General features: G+C 50.7%; 1 protein-coding gene across 3 annotated transcripts in view; it reads left to right on the top strand.

The window, feature by feature from the left end:
* The first annotated feature begins 496 nt into the window (after nucleotides 1-496).
* The window catches only part of bcr (BCR activator of RhoGEF and GTPase), an 86544-nt gene continuing 66366 nt past the window's right edge, over nucleotides 497-20674 (top strand). For all 3 annotated transcript variants that reach the window (XR_006021776.1, XM_042060178.1, XM_042060177.1), the window contains exon 1: nucleotides 497-2880. Coding sequence is in view for 2 of the 3 variants with exons in the window: in XM_042060178.1 (XP_041916112.1) it covers nucleotides 1353-2880 (1528 nt within the window). In the remaining variant the exon portion in view is untranslated. The remainder of the gene's footprint in view (nucleotides 2881-20674) is intronic.

Below are 20674 nucleotides of genomic sequence, written 5' to 3'. Positions count from 1 at the left end.
CCACATTTTATCCTCATTATGAAAACCCTTTGTTCTGTGCTCTTGCAGAGGATAGACCAGGCCTAGAGGCGCTGTTGTGTCGATTCAGGAAAGCAAGGATTTCAATGTTATTGATGCATATATAAACCACAAGTAAAACACCTGCGAGACTCTTACATCCCATTATAAGTTTTGACGTTTGATTTAAAACCTTTTTATATGGACTTAACTAAGGAACAATCAGTGAGACAAATGCGAAACATCTTCATAATTAGAGTGGGCAAAGATACGATAGGCTACACAAAACACTATTTTAGTTTGTGAGTCCAAGCAAAGACGTATAATACAAACATACACATCATATTTCCCTCAATACCGTGACATAACTGTTTTCCATTCAATCTTTTGAACCCCTTACTGCTGTGAAAGCACAAAGTGTGTCGTGTCTCTTTAAATGGCACGAACGACCAAGCGAGCGTCAATCATTGTAGGTCTAGTCCCTCCCTTTCCTGCAGCAGCTTTCTCAGCGAGCCCTAGACAGACAGAACGCACAACAGAAGCAAAGAGTGAACGGAGATGTGACCACAATGTGCGCTCATAATTAACGCTGAAAATGGGATAATGGAGCGAAAGTGACAGCAAATCATATCCGTGTCTGAGCGTACACCATAATTAAGTTATCGTAATTTTGCCTGGAAAGTGTTTGGTTTTACTTTTTTTCTACTTCGTAGGTAATTTCCATTCTGTCTAATACTGGCAAGCTACAAAAGAGGTGGCTGGAGGATCTGAGCAAATGATGGAAACGGGATGTCGCACTACCAGTGGACACGGGACAGCACTGGAGTATGAAGCAAATGCTTAAAAGGAATGAAGGAATATTCAGTTGCTGTCGATACGCGTCGCTTTCTACGCGTCCTTTCATGAACATGCACAGGAGTTGGTTTTTTTAAGACCGCTCTCGGTCCGGACAGATGCTGTCATTGTGTTGGGGTCCGAGATTTTTTCACCGTAAATGCTGCCAGTGGTGTTGTTGGAATGATGCGAGCGGGAATAAGAATGTGCACGGGTTTATTGTCATCAGTTCCCAATAATTTCGTTGAGGGCCAAGAGAAAGCTCTTGCTTGTGTTGACAAAACAAAACGTTGTGGTGACAAAATCAGGAAGGAGTCATCAAGACACCTGAGGACAATCTCAGAAAATCCTTGAGGGAAGGTGGCGTTGATATGCTATTGTCTCATACTGCAGATGGGCACTTTGCTGGTTTGTAGTCCTCATTTTGTGTGAAAGAAATTAACGTCAGGAGTGGAAGAAGAGTACCTTCTAAGAGTGTGTATTTTTTCTTGGTACTGTGGCAAAAATAGTTCCTTTTAACCATGGTGGAGCCAGTGGGTTTCATTGAAGCTTGGAAAGCACAGTTCCCAGAGTCGGAACCTCCTAAGATGGAGCTGAGGTCGGTGGGGGGCATTGAGCAGGAACTAGAGAAGTGCAAAGCCTCCATCAGACGTCTGGAGATGGAGGTAAACAAAGAGCGTTTCCGCATGATCTACCTGCAGACACTATTGGCCAAGGAGCGCAAGAGCTACGACCGCCAGCGTTGGGGCTTCCGGAAGGCCTCTCTGATGAACGAGATGGTGGGCGAGCAGCCTCCTCCCGGGGTCGTGGTCGGGGCTGGTGACCCCCAGCAGCAGCCTCCCCAGCTCCATGCGCAGGAGCAGGGCGAGCGCAGCCGCTTCCAACCGGTGGGGGAGACCCGGTCCAAGCCCAGGCCCCCGCCCGCCAGGAAGTCGGCCTCCCACGGCGACGGCCTGGAGCTCCAGTCGGCGTTCGAGCCGGTGCAGCCGATGGCAGGAGGCAGTGAGACGGATGGCCTCTCGCCCTCCAAACAGCGGGGTGGAGTGTCTCCGCGAAGGCCGCACCCGCACCCACCGCCGGAGAAGGACCTGCCCATGGACCCCTCTAACAAGGACAAGACGGGCATGGGCCTGGGCGTAGCTGCCCTGCGCTCCAACTTCGAGCGGATCAAGCGGGCCAACTCGCACTCGTCCGCCGACGGCAAGAGCGGCCAGGAGAAGCAGCCGTTCTACGCCAACATGGAGTTCCACCACGAGCGTGGACTGGTGCGGGTCAACGACCGCGAGGTGTCCGAGAAGATCGGCAGCCTGGGCACGCAGGCCATGCAGATGGAGCGCAAGCGGTCCCTGCACTCGCTGCCGGGGAACCTCGCCACGGTGGCCGGAGATCTGCGCCCCAAGCCAGTCTACAGGGGGCGCTCCACCGAAAGCACCTGTGGCTACGACGCCGAGTACGAAGACGGAGAGCCCAGTCCTAGATACCGGGCCAACGGGGGCAAGCAGCAACAACCACAGCCACCGCCGTGGCAACCGTCGGACTATCCACCTTACACCAGCGTGTACGTGGGTGGGATGGTCGCTGGCGAGGGAGTGGTCATGAGGGAACATGGAGGAGGCGGGGATGACCACCAGCTCACCTGGCCCCGCCGGTCGTACTCGCCGGGGAGTTTCGACGATGCCGGGGGCGGCGGCGGGGGCTACACACCGGACTGCAGCTCCAACGAGAACCTGACGTCCAGCGAGGAGGACTTCTCCTCGGGCCAGTCCAGCCACGTGTCGCCCAGCCCCACGGCGGCGTACCGGCGGCCCTTCCGCGACAAGAGCCGCTCGCCCTCACAGAACTCCCAGAATTCCCAGCACTCATTCGACAGCAGCAGCCCGCCCACCCCCCAGTCTCAGAAACGCCACCGCCAGCAGCAGGGCCACGTGGTCATGTCCGAGGCCACCATTGTCGCCGTCCGCAAAACTGGACAGATCTGGCCACCCCATGATGGAGACTCCACCCCATCGAGCAGGGCCTCCCATGACAACAGTTTCCATGGTGACATGGGTAAGTGATTGCTACCAGCCATCCTCTTGAAGCTGTTGCTGCTCCCACCCCCTCCCCTTTGCTAGGAGCACCACAGGCTAACAGATGGGCTGTTGATTATTTGGTTTGTATGGGATGGTGGCAGGTCAAATGCCATACCTAAACAAATGCACCCATGTGGGCCTTTGATAAATGACACTCCTACTTGTGTCATTAACTTACCATAATTAGCAACCCACCACTGGCGTGTTCAATTACCACGTTGCATAAAGGTTCATTTCACTCTCCATAGCATTGGCTGGTGATGAATGTCTGTCACACAAGTGTTTGCCACAAATGCTAGTGTGCTATTTCCTCATCTCTTCGGAACATCTTTGGGGTCAAGTATCCCAACAATGACCGTCCATTGTTGGCAGTCACTCTCAGTGACAGAGCGGCTAATATTTTAAGCTAGCCTTCTGTTACTGCCCTGCTGAGTGCCTCTGTGTCATGACACTGTCCCACATGCTCTTTGACCTCCACAATCTGAACGAGGGGATTGGTTTGAGCTGTTACCAGTTGCACTAGTCATCTCTCTCTCTCTCTCTCTCTCTCTCTGTCTGAGTGCCTGCTCCCTGACCTCTGCATCTAGGGTGAGCCTGATCCAGCTCTGCCTGAGCTCTGTCAGCTAATTAGCTAATGTAGCTTTCATAGCCAGATGAGCTGAGAGAGAGTGAGAGAGTAGAGCAGAGGGAGGGATTGATGTGTGTGGGGTTGGAGGGGAGAGAGAAGGACAGAGCTCTTTGTTTTGAGAAGTGAAAGATAGAGAGCAAAGGGGAGAGGGAGCACTATCTCTCTCTCTCCTTCTTCCTATTCTTTTTTTTCTCTCCGGCAGTGACAAACGACTGTGTCTGTCCGGAGCCGTTGGCTGTTTGTCAGGGTGCTTAGAGAGACTGTCAGCCGTAACGGCTACTCTCAGAGTCCGAGAGAGGACCGCCAGATCAAGAACCAGGAGGTGTGTGTGTGAGTGTGTGTGTGAGTGAGTGCATGTGACACAATGTGCAGATACATGTGTGTGTGTGTGTGTGTGTGTGTGTCTGTGCTCACATGTACTCATAAATGCATTTCACGTGGCGTATTTTTGATTTCTGTGAAACGCATCCATCCCAGAAACACCCACCTCTTACTTTGAATTCCTTGCAAATGCTGAACAGATTCGTTCGTTACAAGTCAGACTGAGCAAATTCCTCTGGCTCACCCTCTGCCGATAGTTCCCATGGTACCATGCGTGGAATCAGACCACAGGTGTTTTGGAGAATCAGTCAGGGAGATAGAGAGCATTGGAGACGAGGAAGTAGACGGAGGAGGTGTCGGAAAATGCTTGGAAGACCAATCCTCCCATGTCAGACGGATTGTCAGAGCGCTCGCTCTCGGGATTGTTGGACAGGGGACCGGCGCCTTCGCCCAAGGCTTTAAATTTCTTTTAACCTGTTTCACGCCCGCTGGCTCGTCTCGGCGACAGCAGGTGGAGGCGCTCTGGCTGGCCGACCGTCGCCGTGGAGACGAGACGCGTGGCACCGGCCGGGCCGTCCGCCTGGCGTCTCCGATGCTTTGTGCTGACAAGGTGAATGGGCGGCAGGGCGCGGAGCAGACAGTGCCCTCAGGGGGGGTTGGCACAGCGGACCCAGTCTCATGCCAACGCTGAGTCCTCTTTTATGGAAGGATGGTGGAGGATGGGAGGGTAGCGGATAGCGTTTGTTTTCCTCTCTCTTCTCTTCTCACTGGGCAGCTACCAGGGAACTGGTACCAGCTGAACATGGCACCCCCACTGAGTCTGTTTCTCTGTGTGTGTGTGTGTGTGTGTATGTATGTGTTTGTGTGTGTCAGGCCACAGCATTTGAGTGTGTGTGCCAACCTCGCTCACTGTTGACTGCTCTGTTGCTGGCGGCCAAATAAATGGACCTATCATGTTTGTGTTCATAATCCGGTTTACTGGAAGGTCCTTTTCCACAGTTAACTACGCCATTTTCAGCCAGGCCCCCCTGTTTAAAACCAGTTATTTCATCATGTCAACTCTGTTAGCATGAAACGGGGAAATAAACATCTCGAATTCCTCGGTTAAAGGGATCTCGGGATGCTCTCGTTGCGTTCAAAGTGCCCGGGCGTGGAGGGCATATTGGATGATATAGCACTCGTCTGCGTTGGCTATGTGGCTGCTTCCCCATGGCTATGATCAGATCCTCTTTAGCAGGGAAGAGTGCTTGGCTGAGTAAAATCAATAGCGCGCAGCCATTCGCTTAATGAATACCCCCTCATAAATAGCCCTTCTGTCTGTGAAGGCTCTGACAGCCTCTGTCCGGTGCGCTTAAGGGCCCATAGATGGGGCCTCTGAAGATGGCTAAGCCTCCCTCCACACATGCTACGGCTAATCCATCACATCACACCCGTGTGATGAGTTTAACCACGTTGTGCTGGGTTTTGTGTGTGTGTGTGTGTGTGTGTGTGTGTGTGTGGCAGAGAGAGGCCAAAAAGAGGATGAGTTTGAAAGTGAGGAAGACAAAAGGGAGGAAAAGAGCAGGAAGGAGAGGAGAGAGAGAGAGGAGGAGAAGAATGAGGAACGAGACGGAGAGAGAGGGAGGAAGGAAGGGAGGAGACTTGGGGCTGAGGAGGTGGGATGGTGTGATGGGCTGAGGAGGAGAGGAGGAGGAGAGGCAGATGTCTGTACAAGGAGATGAGGGAATAGGAGGAGGAGGAGGACCATGTGCTGCGTTGAGGAGCGAGGCAGAGACCAGACGAGATGAAGATTAGAACGAATGAGTAGGCTGTGTGTGGCATGGAGGGGATGAGGAGGAGGTTTAAGAGGTGTGTGTGTGTGTGTGTGTGTGTGTGTGTGTGTGTGTGTGTGTGTGTGTGTGTGTGTGTGTGTAAGAGAGAGAGGGCGAGAGTTTCTTGCTTCACTGGTCAGGGATGCGGGGGATGAATGCAGGCACAGATGGGTAGCGCTCTCCCGTTGCGTAACAGCGTGAAACACTCACTCTCTGCTCCTGGTTGGTGTGTGTGTGTGTGTGTGTGTGTGTGTTTTGTGTGTCCATGCCCGTGCGTGTGTGTGCATATGTCAACGCCAGGTGCTGGATCGACATGTCCTGTATGTAGAGCACTAGAAGCAAATGATCTGAAAAAGCTCTCAAGATGCAAAAAAAGAATCAGCCTTCTCTCTCTCACCCCACCCCCCTCTCTCTCCCTCTCTCTCTCCATCTCTCTCTCCATCCTCAGTTCACCATCCTTCTTCTCTTGTCCTTCTCCTATGTCTCTCTATGTTGTGAGTGTAATCCAACACAGCCCTACTCCCACATGTTATTTGGTTATCCTGCACCACCTTGCCGACCCTAGTGTTTACACACTTATCTAGTGCAGCCAGTCCAACGTAGAAGGTTCTACATGTAGGTCTTGTATCTAATCACCAATGTTATATTGTGCAGAGATGTCTCAGGGCATCTGCAAGACAGCTCCCCCCATTAGCCCAACCCTACTGAGTCTTTTTCCCACAGTGCATGTCCTCAGTGTAAACAACAATTGTAATTGTTTCATGATGTTGCTATGGTCGTTCTGATGTGGAGGGGGATCAAGGATGGAATATCCTTTTTGGTGGTCAACGATCAGATGGTGAGAGCGTGTGTGTTTGTATGTGTGTGTGTGTGTGTGTGTGTGGTGTGTTTTGTGTGTGGGAGCGAGGGAGGCGAAAAGCCAGGGGAGGTTACAGAGGCACCCCAGAAATCCCTGAAGCCATAACGAGCGCACAAGAAGAACATTCCCCACTCAGCAGTGGAGTCTGGAGGGGGGGGGGCTGTTTTTACAGACAAGAAGAGGAGAGGAGCGCAAGAGAGCGAGCACTGCACAGATAGAAGTCGACGAGAGGACAAGTGGATCCATAGGATTGGCCACAGGAAGCTGGCTGACTCTCCACTGCACTCAGTGTGAGCACGAAATGAGGACACTCATACCTACTGTAAACTACAGCTCCGAACGAGAGGGAGAGATATGGAGAAATGGAGAGATGGGCTGAGAGAGAGATAGTGAAGGAGAGAGTGAGAGAGATAGGAAGGGAGAGAGATAGAGAGAGTGTGAGAGAGAGAGTGAGAGAGATAGAGGGAGTGTGAGAGAGATAGGAAGGGAGAGAGAGTTTAAAGGAGAACTGGAGGGTACAGACTAATCCGGGATATGAGGGTGACTAAGAAAAATAGATGGTTTGAAAAGTTGTAGTGTGTCTTTTCTCTTTCTCTCTCTCTCTCTCTCTCTCTCTCTCTCTTTTCTCAGACGAATCCTCTTAGATGCTCTTTGCCCCAGTAAGCTGTGCCTTCATCCAAAGCTCTGCTATTAGATGAAGACCGCAAAGGCGATTGCTTATATTGATTTACATAATTTCAGTCCTCGTTGACATTTTAACTGTCCCTCCCAAGTTTGACAGCGGCCAGACGAATGGACACTTAAAACAAACGAGTCAGTGTGTGTGTATGTGTGTGTGTGTATGTGTGTGTCTGCTGAGAGGCCTTCTTCATGGCAGTGGTGCTGAAACAGCAGGAACTTGGTTAGCGGGAGAAGATGCTTTGAAGGTCACAACCCATTCATTCACCCACGCGGTTCACAACTACGCCAAACGAGCCGCGTCCGCACCGGTGGGAGGGTGACCTCCAGAGGAACGTGGACTGTCCCTGCCCAGAGCTGGTGTTTTTGGCTGGGCCTGAAGGACCTTGCATTTGTGTTGCGCACACACAGACTGATATGACAGGCTGTCCTTTGTCTGTATCCCCCCCCCCTCCACATTTCCTTCTTGATCCACTTTTTAAATGACATTCTGGTGTTGTGTGTTAGGTAGCAGACAAGAGAGAGTATGTATGTGTGTTTGAGAGAGCGAGAGAGGGAAATAGGGAGAGTATGTGTGTGTGTGAGAGGTGTGTGTATGTGTGCGTGACTGAGTGTGTGTGTGTGGTGTGTGTATGTGTGTGTGTGTGTGTGTGTGTGTGGGGGGGGGGGGGGGGTGGAGAGAGAGAGAGAGGGGTGAGCGGGAGAGCTCAATGGCCTCATTGTCCTTGGCCACCATGCAGAGGTGTAGCTGACCCGCCCTTATTTTTAGACTGGCACTTTGTACTTTGGTGTGGACTGAGAGAGCAGAGTTCCTGTGACCACGGCTGGCTCTCTCTCTCTCTCTCTCTCTCTCTCTCTCTCTCTCTCTCACGCACACACACGCATGCACACACCCTGTATGACGAAAAGGATGACTGCGGCTTCCCCCTCATCCTCCTCCCCCGCTTTTTCTGAAAACCCCAGAATGAAAAATGTTTTATTTTTACTACATTATTTTAGTGAGCACACACAAGCCTTACCACTGGGTTTGAGCAGTGGACATTCCGGTAAAGCACCCATGCAAAGACATAACCAGTCATGTTACTCATAAGCCATGTGTGGCCCCTGGTAGCTGCTGTTTAGATGTGTTTTCTTGGAAATGTAAAGATGGTGTAGTGTGTAAGTCAGTCCCATGACTGTCTGTGGTTGCATTGTTGCTAAAATGTAACAAACCAGTTACAGTGAGTCATGTTTCAGCTTTCAGCACAGACACACAGGGCCAGTTGTGAGCCCAGAAACGTGAGTGGGCGAACGATGGTGAAGTGTGAGGAAGGGAAGGGTTGGGGATGGAGTGACAGCCTAGAGAGAGGCAATGATGTAGGGAATGGGATAAAACCAGCTCTGTGTTCATCACCTCAGCCCACTACAGTCTCTCCTCTCCTCTCATCTTCTCCCTCTCCTCTCCTCTCTCCTCTCCTCTCATCTTCTCCCTCTCCTCTCCTCTCTCCTCTCCTCTCATCTTCTCCTCTCTCCTCTCCTCTCATCTTCTCCCTCTCCTCTCCTCTCTCCTCTCTTCTCCCTCTCCTCTCCTCTCTCCTGTCCTCTCATCTTCTCCCTCTCCTCTCCTCTCCTCTCATCTTCTCCCTCTCCTCTCCTCTCTTCTCCCTCTCCTCTCTTCTCCTCCCTCTCCTCTCTTCTCCCTCTCCTCTCCTCTCCTCTCCTCTCCTCTCTTCTCCACTCCTCTCTTCTCCCTCCTCTCCTCTCCTCTCCTCTGCTGTGAGTGAAGCGGCTGTGTTGGGGAAGGTGCCAGCGAGTGTCTGTTAGAGGGCCTGTTCCACAGCCAGCTCCCTGCCAACCACTCACTGTGGTGGAACACTCCGGAACCGCAATGAGCAAACAAGCACTGGAGGTCGCCCAACAGGAGAGAGGGGGAGAAAGAGGAAGAGAAAAAGGAAAACATGAGAATCGGGGATTTAAAGAGGGAGAATTTTGAGGAGACGGGATAAAAAAAGAGGAGGGACGAACAAGAGATATAGAGGAGAGAGAGAGGGAGAGAGATGATCCTGACAAATTCATGCCTACTGATGTATAGTGCTAAACTGCTCCTATCTGTGTGTGAGTGTGCATAAGCACAAGCATGCATGTGTGTAGCACAGGGTTACTGTTAGCTAATCCATCTAGCATACATCCAAAGAACGGTTCTCCCAGCTATGCTGTAGTACACACACACACACACACACACACACACACACACACACACTTCTTACATCAGTCTGCGTACTCCCAAATTGCATGAGACGGAGTTTCCTGAAGCTTTCACTTCCAGTAGGTGACTGCACGGCTGTTCCTGACAGCGGCCTGCCGTCACAGGGAGCCGGCGAGCGAGCGAGTGAGTGGGAGAGCGAGTGAGGGAGCTGAAGATGAATGGAGCTGTTTATGCATTCATCTGTGAGCCTGTGTGACTTCAGCTGGGAGACTCGATGAAACAACTCCTCTTTGACGCAGCTGGGATTTTAAAAAGGATGTCGGCATCGACCCAGTACACACACACAAGCAGTGGATGAATGTTTGCTTAGTTGTGTATTGTGTATGTGTGAATGACAAATCCTGGATCACTGACAGTTTATTAGGCATATAGTTTGTACTTAAAGACATGCATAAATGGTGATGGTAGCTACTGTGTGTTCCATGGATTGCCAACTCAATCTCCTTCAAACAAAATGGGCCGTTTTAATACAAAGCCATATTTGTTGGTGTTGATAGTTTCTGAAGTTACATGAGTCATCTAAGAGTGAGTGTGTGTTCAATATCTTTGGAGAGAGAGAGAGAGAGAGTGTGTGTGCCTCATGGTCCAGCCTGTTCAGGGTGTCCCGGAGCAGGTGCACTGTAGGACTAGCAGCGCCAAGCTGCGTGTGCCTAGCGATGGCATATAGGTGGGATAAGAATGTGCCCGCCAGGCCTCCAGAGGGAGGGAGCTGCCCCGGCCTCAGCCGCCACACACACACACACACACACACACACACACACACACACACACACACACACACACAGGCACTGCCCACTGCTCTGGCACGCCGATGCCACTCCACCCATGAAGGACTTCTGCTGCCCACCATAGGCTGTGTGTGTGTGTGTATGAGTGTGTATGTGTCTTTTCCAATGTGTGGTAATCTGTGTGAAATTGTCTTTTGTGTGTGTGTGTGTGTGTGTGTGTGTGTGTATTCAGGGTCCCATGTGCAGGGCGTGGACGCTTTCACACTGGGTTTATTGTCGCTTCACATTTACCGCTGGCCTGATGCACCCGCTCATGGAAAATATCAGTGTTGCCGTGCGTGCACTGGCCTGCTCCGGCGTAGCGCTTGGCTCCATGGACTGGACAAGGCCGCGCGCTGCCTCCGTAGCAGGACGACAGCGAGACTCGCCTGCATATAGGAGTGGAACGCAGGGTGTCACACTTTCCATGGCCTCCGCACCAAAGCGGCATTTAAAGTCGCAGCAAGTGGAACAAGGCCTTCCTACACCTACGTGCAAATTTAATTCCCTTCAGCTGTGTTCCGTCAGCAGGGTTCTGTGTCTGTTTTCTGATAAAGTAGACGTTCCAAAGACATTTACAAGGGCTCAGGGAGCAACGTTATATGACAGCTGAGTCTTCCAGCTGCATATCTGGGAGACACTGGGCTCCGTGCTGTTCTGTTTAGCGGTGTCACCAGCTTTAGCGTAAACCTCTCACATTTATTTATAAGAGGCCAAGAGGCTGGGAATGTGACTGGAGAACTTTACTGTAGGGAAGTGTGTGTGTTTGGGGGAGGGGGTTACTATATCAGAATCACAGTATCAGTTAATAGGTACCAGTTATTTGTCTGCTATATGTACCATAAAGACAGATTGAGGCAGTGTGTGTGTGTGTGTGTGTGTGTGTTGCAGATAGTGCTTGGGAGGATTAGGCAAGCTAATGTCACAGCTGTATTGTCATGTACATCAGTATCATGGGTATTTTGTGTTTGTTTGTATACGACTGAGCGCATGTGTTGGTCGATGTTGCTTTTGGGACAAGCTAATGTGACTCTCCTCTAGAAGTGCCACTTTTGGGATTATGCGACGGCGCTTAAACCTGTCTGGACACAAACACGACCCATAATCCCAAATCCCCTCCAAGGCACGATAGGAACAATCAGCTTATCATTGGGACATCAAGCTCGCGAGGGCCCCACCGCGTCACAGCTCCGCCAGCTCCAAGCGTCCTCTCTCTACCCAGGGCTCCAGCATTGTGTTCTGTGCCATGTGCAACAGACTTGGTGACGATGGCCAGGGATTTCTGATGAATGTGCCTCAGATGCGCCACTATCCCAGGCGTCTCCCTCTTCCTCCTCCTCTCACGCGATTGGACGCGATTTAGGCGGGCAAAGTGCTTGCACGGCACGGCACACGCACCCATTGGCCGGCCTCCAAGCGAGCGGGGCGGCACTTCACCCCCCCCTATTAGCAGTTGGTGGCACTTGCCCTGGCACTCTTGGCGGTGCCCAGTAAATCAAGTGTAATTCCCCTCCCGTTCGCTGATAAAACCAGGGGGGTTTCCAGATTGTTCTTTCTTGTGGTTTCGCCGTGAAGCATTCCTCCCCCGATCTCCACGCCAGCGCAGAGAGGAGAGGAGCGGAGTGGAGCCGAGCGGAGGCCGAGCGGAGGCCGAGCGAGGGTAGAACAGCTGCCTCACAGCTGCTGCAGTTGCAGCCAATTACGGCGCCTGCACCTTTCTGATGATGTTGTCTGTTGTACAGTATGTGTATGTTAGTGTGCGTGGGTGGGTATGTGTTTTCTTGTGAGCACTCTTTCCAAATGCGTGATTGTGTGGGATTGTGTATGTTCTTTCTTTCCACTGAATAAGGAGATGTGTGTGTGTGTGTGTGTGTGTGTGTGTGTGTGTGTGTGTGTGTATTTGTATTTGAATGGGTTGTTTCCACCAAACAAGGGAGTTTAAGTGCGCAAATGTGTGTGTGTGTGTTTTCCACCAAACAAGGGGAAAACCAGGAGACATTAAAGCTCCTCGGATCATGGAGGGAGGAAGGGGGGGGGGGTCTCTCCCATGGCTCTTTGAAGAGCGAAGCAGTGGAGCAACTCCAGCCTAGACAGCCTAGCCTCCAGACGTCTGCTCTGCACAGTGGAGATTCTTTACCTTCTCTCTCTCTCTCTCTCTTTCTTTATCTCTCTCTCACTCTCTCTCACTTCATTCTTGCTCTTTTTCTCTATTCTACTTTCTCTGTCACTTGTGTTCCACCGTCTGTCCCCTGCAGACATGCTCTGTCCTCTTCCCACTCACTTGCACTTAAATGGGCTTTGTCCATGTGACTGGCCTGTCAACTAGAGTGGGACATTTTACAGTGCCTACACACACACACACACACACACACACACAGAGAGAGAGAGAGAGAGAGAGAAAGAGAGAGAGAGAGAGAGAGAGAGAGAGAGAGAGAGAGACACACAGACAGAGGCACACAGACACATGGAGACACACAGACACACACACTGTCCCTCTCATTCCTAAGCCTTTGGCAGTAACAACGCATCAGCCACAGGTTTCCAGCCCCCTTCCTGCCTGAGACGTTACTCCCCCCTCTGGTGTCCTCTGTCTGGGCTCAGGGTCTGTGTGTGTGTACGTGTGTGTACGTGTGTGTCCGTGTGTACGTGTGTGTGTACGTGTGTATGTACTGGGATCCAGCTCGGACTGCAGCTAGCCATGACCTCATCGGGTATCCCCCCCACTGCAGCATCTGCGCTCGTAAAGACTGAAAGGGATTCTTATGGTCGGCTTTGGTTGATTATTGATTTGCAAGGCAAATAAGTGACAACCGCCAACCCCCACGACTACGCCCACCACAACCCCCCCCCCCCCCACCCCACCTCACCCCACCACAACACCCCACCCCACCCCACCACAACACCCCACCCCACCCCACCCCACCCCACCACAACCCGCCCCCACCCCACCCCACCTCTGGTTTCTCTGCTTTCTCTGCTATGCTAAAACAGGGCTGTCTGTCTGATTATGCTGCATGAGTCTCAGATTTCACCCAGATTACGGCGTAGCCGTAAGCCGGCCGAGCGTGTCTGCGTTGGAGCTGGGATTAGGGTTAATGGCGGGGTTAAGAAACGGGTTAAGTTTGAGCGGGGTGAGGGTGGGCGGGGGTTGGGGGGGGGTTGGCAGTTAAGGGGGCGACAATTGAGGGACAAGTGGACCAGATATATGGACTGGAGTTTCGGAAACTTCCAGGATGAATCTTTGAGCTGGTTACCTCTAAGAATGGCAGTATTGTGGGCTAAGCATGCTAATGTTTTAGTAGCCTGTAATTAAATGGCAGTAGCACTTCACTATTGATGTAAACATGCAAGGTTTATTATTAGCATTTTCACTGAACGCTGTGGCCATCTAAGAGCACCTATCATTTGAGCATTAGTGAGATGAAGGATGAGTAGTCTGGAGACCTCGACTGCACTGTGTTTTGATGCTGCACCGAGGTTGTGGTTATGTCTACTGATGCCCCTTGACTTCAGTGGATGTGGGGAGCCAGTTTGCGGTGGTGTGGGAGAGAGGCCTGGCTCCCCTGTCAGAACAGATTTGTCCATACACATAGACACACACACACACAGAGAGAGAGAGAGAAGATACGCATCGTCTCTTACCTCGCATCACTCTACCCTCTGAGGTCAGGATTTACTGAAGGCTCATAGTGTTCCCAATGAAAGAACAAGAGATTTTCATTAATGAAATGCAGGATATGCCACAAAAGCGCACACACACACACACACACACACACACACCACACAGAGGGAGAGAGAAACACACGGTACACTTACATGTTTACTGATGCACAGCTGCAGGCATACTGAAGTTTACTTAAAAAAGGAATGACTCTCTTGCTTAGCCAAACAAACACAGGCTTACATTTCTGTATGTACATATACCCTCCCCCAGGAAGACAGTCAAATATGCTTACACACACATACACACACACACACACACACACACACACACACAGCTTTGCCTCCAGTTATCGTTTCGCACACAGTCCTGCACTCCCTTCTAAGGCCCTTGTCAGCTCACTCTCACTACTCCCCCCTCCTCTGTTTCTTTCTTTCTTTCCCTCTGTACTTCCATCCCTCCTTCCTTCCCCCTCCTCCCTCTCTCCCTCTCTCCCTCTCTCTCCCTCCAGTTCTTTGTTGTTAGCGGAATATTTGTTCAGCAGAGAGACGGGACTCCTTGCGCGCCTGCCGTTGCTATGGCGTCTGAGCTGCGTTTGGCTGGCCACTGTACCAAATATCATGTTATCAAATTAAGGGGATCAAAGGCATGGATCAGGGCCAGGTGCATTCTGGATCCCCTCCCCTGCACTGGACGAGCCTGAAAGTCCACTCAGTTGGGTTTCCTGATTCCTCACTCCTCCTTCCTTGTTAAGTGTGTGTGTGTGCGTGTGCGTGTGTGTATGTGTGTGTGTCTGGCTAACAAAGACTCTGTTAAACTGGGAAGTGATCGAGTGCTAGGGCTATGGCAAGAATGCTATTTTCACAGATCAGTCCAGCATGTCTCCAAAACGAAGGTGAGGAAGATTATAACGATCAATTGGTATCAGGTAATTGATCTGTTGTAATCAATATGGGTGCTGGGTAGAGGTCTTCTGATTTATATTCAAATGCAGAAAGGATGAGAGAAAAGGAAGAGAAAGAGGGAGACAGAGGAGAGAAACAGTGAGAAAGAACAGTGTGCATGAGGCCTAGTGAGACCTGGCTTGCTTTGGGAGTGTGTGAGTGAGTGTGTGAGTAAGTGAGTCTTTTTTTCCCATTTTTCCACAGTCTGCTCTTTTCTGGCTCCTTCTGTGGACACTTGTGTGGAGGATGTGTTTGCACTCTCCTTGTGCCGGCGATGGATTATTCCTCTTCCTTTCCTCTCTAAACTCTTTGACTCCCTCTCTCCACCCCCCCCCCTCTCACTCCCTCTCTCTCTCTCTCCCTCCCTCTCTCCCCCTCTCCTCCTCTCTCTCTCTCCCTCTCTCTCTCCCCTCTCCCTCTCTCCTCCAGAGCCTCTCCTGGCCCAGTCCTGCTCTGCTGTGGCCAACTCTTGGCCTCAGTGTGCTCGTACGCTGAGCGGAGAGGGGAAATCTGTTTTGGATTGGCCCTGTGCGTCTGGCCCCGGGGCTGCGTGCAGACACGCCGCTAAACTGCAGTTGATCTGCCCCAGGCCCGGCCTGCCCTGGTGTGTCATGCCTCCCTCTCCGCCATTATGGCAAACTGCTGACTGAGTCCAGACTGCTGAAGCACCATGGCTTGCCTTGCTTTGCCCGCATTTAGTCATGCTCTCTGTGTGTGTGTGTGTGTGTGTGTGTGTGTGTGTTTGGGCCCTTCAGTCTTCAGCTTGTGGTGGAAGAGGTTTACCCAATACTCACTGTATTCTTCTCCATTTAAAGGGGAAAAGGCCTGCCTGTCACACACACACACACACACACACACACACACACACACACACACACACACACACACACACACACACACATAGACACATCAGACCATATCTGACCCAGATCCAAGAGCAAGGCCCTGTTGTGTGTCTGTCTACTCAAACCAGTGGCGTTCTCAAAACACACTCATGATTGGCATGCTAAAAAATCATTCCCTGTTTTTTTTTGTTTTTCCCAAATGGCCCAACTGATGGCCCAAATGGTTTTTCCATTTAACACTATATGGAATGTGCGTGTGTGTGCGTGCATGCATGCATGTGTGTATGTATGTGTTTTTGTATCTGTGCTTACACACGTGCACATGGATAAGTGCTCACACAAACAAACACACACACACACACACACATGTTAGCGTGTGTGTACCCCTGAACAAACACAGGCCTGCTGTAATGGCAGAGTTTATCTGTGCCTGTGTGTTTTTAGCCACATTCCTCTATCCTCTTCCTCCCTCTACCCTCCTCCTGCTCTCTCTCTCTCTCTCTCTTTCTCTCTTTACTATCTCTCCCTGTCTGTCTCTCACTCCCTGCATTGTATTCCCAGGAGGGGAGAGGAGGGTACAGGCTTGTATTATTGATGCCAGGACCCACTTCCTTTAACCGCATGCCTTCCAAAAAACCGGAGGAGAAAACGGTGTCACATTAAAAGCCCCTGTAGCTCTGACCTCGTCCTAGCAGCAGCATTGGGAACTCAGACACAAACTCACCAGTGGCCTGATTCACTTGCTTGCTCCATTCTGGCTCAGACTGGGACATGGAAGAAAAGGGAATTGTCTCTCGTTTGTCTGGAACGTTTTCAGTGCAAGTGAAATGCAGCTTTTCCCCATTGACGTTTGTTTCCCAGTAATGAGTTGTAAATGATGTTTCTAAGTTGTAAATAAGTCAGGAAATGTTGCGCAATTGTTGAGACTCAAGTCATCAACACTGTTTTTAAAAACACTTTTCCAGCGGTTTTAACAGCACGTGTTCCTCATAGAGGAAAACGCTTGCTGCAATTAAGAGCTTCACACTTACAGTACAGTTGTGTTGCTGAATGTGGTGGGGTCACATTTCTAGCTCCTCTCGTTTCCTCACATCTTTATCTGCTTCAGAAGAAAGATTTTGTACGCCAGACTGGTTACTACTGTAAACATGTCTAGCTTATGCTAATTTAGCATCTGGCTGTCTGCTCCAACTCTGGTGGCTGTCTGCATGGGTTCATGTGAGGGATTCTTCACTGTTTTCATGACCCACTCCCAGGCCCAGTAAAGACAGTTGAGTGCTTTGAACAGAATGGCCTGAGTAGGGTGCTCCATTTTTTAAAATGCAGATTTATACATCCTGGAGGTATATTTCTGAAGACTAGAGGTAAAGTATGTAAAATGTCCTCCTGTGATATGTCCTGGCACGTGGGATATGAGCTATTTAATTTATGCTAAAGTGGTGTGTGGGCTCACGTCGCACTCATGCATTGGAAATGAAGTGTATTTCAGTACACGTGTGTCACTGTAGATGTGACACATCCACACGCGGAGGCCCAGTGTGATCTGAAGAGGATGGAGGTGTTTAAAGGGGAAAGCGAGTGGCAGAGTGCGTCCTCTTATACAAAAGGGATGGCTGCATAGAACTAGACGCTGGAATTAGAAAGTCTAATTCTGTGGGTGACGGTTTGGATGGGTGGTGTGTGTCTGTGTGTGTGTGTGTGTGTGTGTGTGTGTGTGTGTGTGTGTGTGTGTGTCTGGGGGGGGGAGCATCCAGACCCACTGTGCCTCATATCTGCTTAAGAATAATGGGCTATCTGTTACATACACCAGGACACACACACACACACACACACACACACACACACACACACACACACACACACACACACACACACACACACACACACACACACACACACACACACACACACACACACACACACACACACACACCAACCAATGCTTAGAATAACATAGTTCCTCTCACACACATACATAAAACCAAACAGTAGAATGCATAATAAAAAGTCAGTGGTTTCACACTCGTTCCTATACATACCTACACATCCCAAAGGCAAACTATTAAAGCAGGGGTATATATTTTATGAACTACTCTCTGCAAACATGAACATAAAATCTTATAGTACATACACTAAATATCCATGTGTGCTGCTTGTGATATATAATGAGCTATAAAGTCTTTGTGTGCACACACACAACTCGTTTTCCACACTCTTTGTTCACTTGTATCCCTTTCCTGCTGCCTCACACACACTCAGTGGTGTTAGTGGCAGTGATGGTTAGTGGATGTGTGATCACTGTAATGCTATAACACCTGGCCTGCATCTTTAATATGGGCCTCTGCCGAGGATGCTCAGTGACACGACTGACCCAGTGAGTGAACAAGGTCAGCTTACAGCGCTTCCTCTGCATGTCTGGGGTTTCACAAGCCCACAGGCTCCTCCATACACTCCCTATACAACAGTGTACAGTGCAAACACCTGCAGGCACTCTTTCACAGGCACACACGCGCGCGCGCACACACACGCACACACACGCACACACACACAGACACACACACACACCTACCTCTTGACCTCAGCTGGGCTGTAGTGTTATCTGATCGCAGGGATCTCCCATGGTGCCGTGTGAAACCTTTTTGCTGATGAGATGGGAGTGTGTGTGTGTGTGTGTGTGTGTGGGACTAAAGGGCTTGGCGAGCCTTCAAGGTGACCTTGTGTCCTGCACTGCTCACTCTGGAGAGTGTAGGAGAAAGGGGACGGAGGGGAGGAAGGCCACTGGGGCGGCCCTGACTGACTGGCTGACATGAGGCCACCTGCTCCAGACGTCTGCCAGAGAGCAGATCTAATCCTGGCACACACATCCAAAACACAATTCTAATTCAATTAGGCGCAGGTGTATTGTGCTCCTATTATGTGTGTGTGTGAGTGTGTGTGTGTGTTTTGTGTGTGTGTGAGTATGCATTTGATGCTGGGCAGACATAGCCAGCAAAAGGCCAACAAAACTTGAGTGATTAGCATAACGCGATTAGCCAGGAGGAATTGAATTAGCCCCCTGAGCAGAGCAGGCCGGGAGAAGGAGAGACGCTGCGTGCTCTGAGACAGGAGACAGGAGAGCACAGTGGACAGCCTGAGAAAGAGAGACGCTGCGTGCTCTGAGACAGGACACAGGAGAGCACAGTGGACAGCCTGAGAAGGAGACGGCAGTGTCCGTCCGCCCGCGTACGTACTGTACGTACTGTACGTACGCTCCGCACCTACGCCGGCACCTTGCCCAGCCAGCAGCTCCGAGATGGAATAAACAGACCACTGCTGCTCGGGAGACCAGCCAAACTTCTCTCTCTCTCCCCCCGTCTCTCTCAGTCTGTTAGTATCACAGTTAGTGTGTATCCCTACACATATTGTCTTTCTCTTTTTGGCTGTCTCCCCCTTTTCTTTGTTTGTGCAGCTACGTGTGTCAGTGTTTTTGTGTCTCTTGATTTCTGTCAGACTATTCTTCTCCATCTCCTAATCTCTGCGTGTTTTCTGGCGCTTTCTGCAGTCAGTGACTGGCTTCATGGGACCCTGAGTGTTTGTGGATGTGTCTCTGTGTGTTTGGTTGGGCTAACTGTCCAAGGTAGCGTAGTGCTGCCAAATTCATTCAGAGTATTCTCTCTCTCTCTCTCTCTCTCTCTCTCGCTCGCTCGCTCGCTCGCTCGCTCGCTCGCTCTGTCTCTCTCTCTCTCCCTCTCGTCCATGCCTGTCCTGCTGAGCCATTCCAAACAAAGACGACCCCTCATCTGGAGAGACGTTTAGGAGAGGCGAGGGAGGGTGGACGATGAGCGTGTGTGTGCACTTTCCATTTGTCTTGTCCCGCTCCGTCTTTTTGATGAATGGCTGCAATTTGGCATTTGAGTCGATCTGCGGCCATTGTTTCAGTTAATGGATGCCAGGCGCCACCAGACTTCTGTTTACACTTCACTGAAAGCCTGTTGCTGCTCAAAGGGATAAATAACTATGGGGAATCATCATTTCATAGGCACAAAAGGAAGGGATGCAGGCAAGGTTTTAAGTTTGTGTTTACAGAAGCTGTCTAGTGGTGTGTTTATTTTGGAGGTGTGTGTAGTGAGTTTACCTCTGTGTTCCTCTGACCCTCATTAGCATTTTGCTTCCGGGTCTTTCTGTCCTGTTGGCTGGCGGCCTGTCTGTCAAACTGTGACCTCCATCAAGTGCCATCCTTTAGCCCCTATTTTCTATTTCCAGGACTGTATTATACAGGACATACTGTATGTCTGTGTGTGTGTGTGTGTGTGTGTGTGTGTGTGTGTGTGTGTGTGTGTGTGTGTGTGTGTGTGTGTGTGTGTGTGTGTGTGTGTGTGTGTGTGTGTGTGTGCGTGCGTGTGTGCGTGTGTGTGCGCGCGCGCGCGCATCACCCTTTCCCCTGGGATGGTGTGATCTTCCTCCTATTTTGGGACACAAGATTGTGTATAGAAGGTTAACATCTGTGTGTGTGTTTGTGTGTGTGTTTTTGTGTTAAGATGACAAGTCAGTGTGCGTCATATGCCGAGTGAGAAACCATGTTGGCCCAAAGGGGATGGTTCAGCCAAAAACGTTACGAGGCTGTTGCCGCCTCTGTCACACTCTTGCTAAGCTGGGAGCGGCCCCTGTGAAACTAATGTTAGCCACTGTGGCTATCGCTAAGTAAACAGAGACGAATTTTCCCACCCTGGCTATGAGTATTACGTGGAAGAAAATTACAAGAGAGGTTGGGGTGACCCATCCTTCACCACCACTGCGCCTCCCTGTCTGTCCTCTGCATGTGGACACATCTGTGCTCTTCACAGTAGCCTTCACACACAAGGACACGTCCGGTTTGTGTGTGTCAGTGTGTGTGTGTGTGTGTTTTAGTGTGTGTGTGTGTGTGTGTGTGTGTGTGTGTGTGTGTGTGATGCACATCTGCAGATGTCCACAGATGACCACATGTGTTTTTTTTTGTTTGTTGTGTAGTAGATCTACATCTGCATGATGTTGCC

This window comes from Alosa sapidissima, chromosome 13, assembly GCF_018492685.1.
Source record: "Alosa sapidissima isolate fAloSap1 chromosome 13, fAloSap1.pri, whole genome shotgun sequence".
Lineage (NCBI taxonomy): Eukaryota > Metazoa > Chordata > Actinopteri > Clupeiformes > Clupeidae > Alosa > Alosa sapidissima.
The sequence above is the reverse complement of the archived record's forward strand: the minus strand, read 5'-3'. Positions and strand labels throughout refer to the sequence as shown.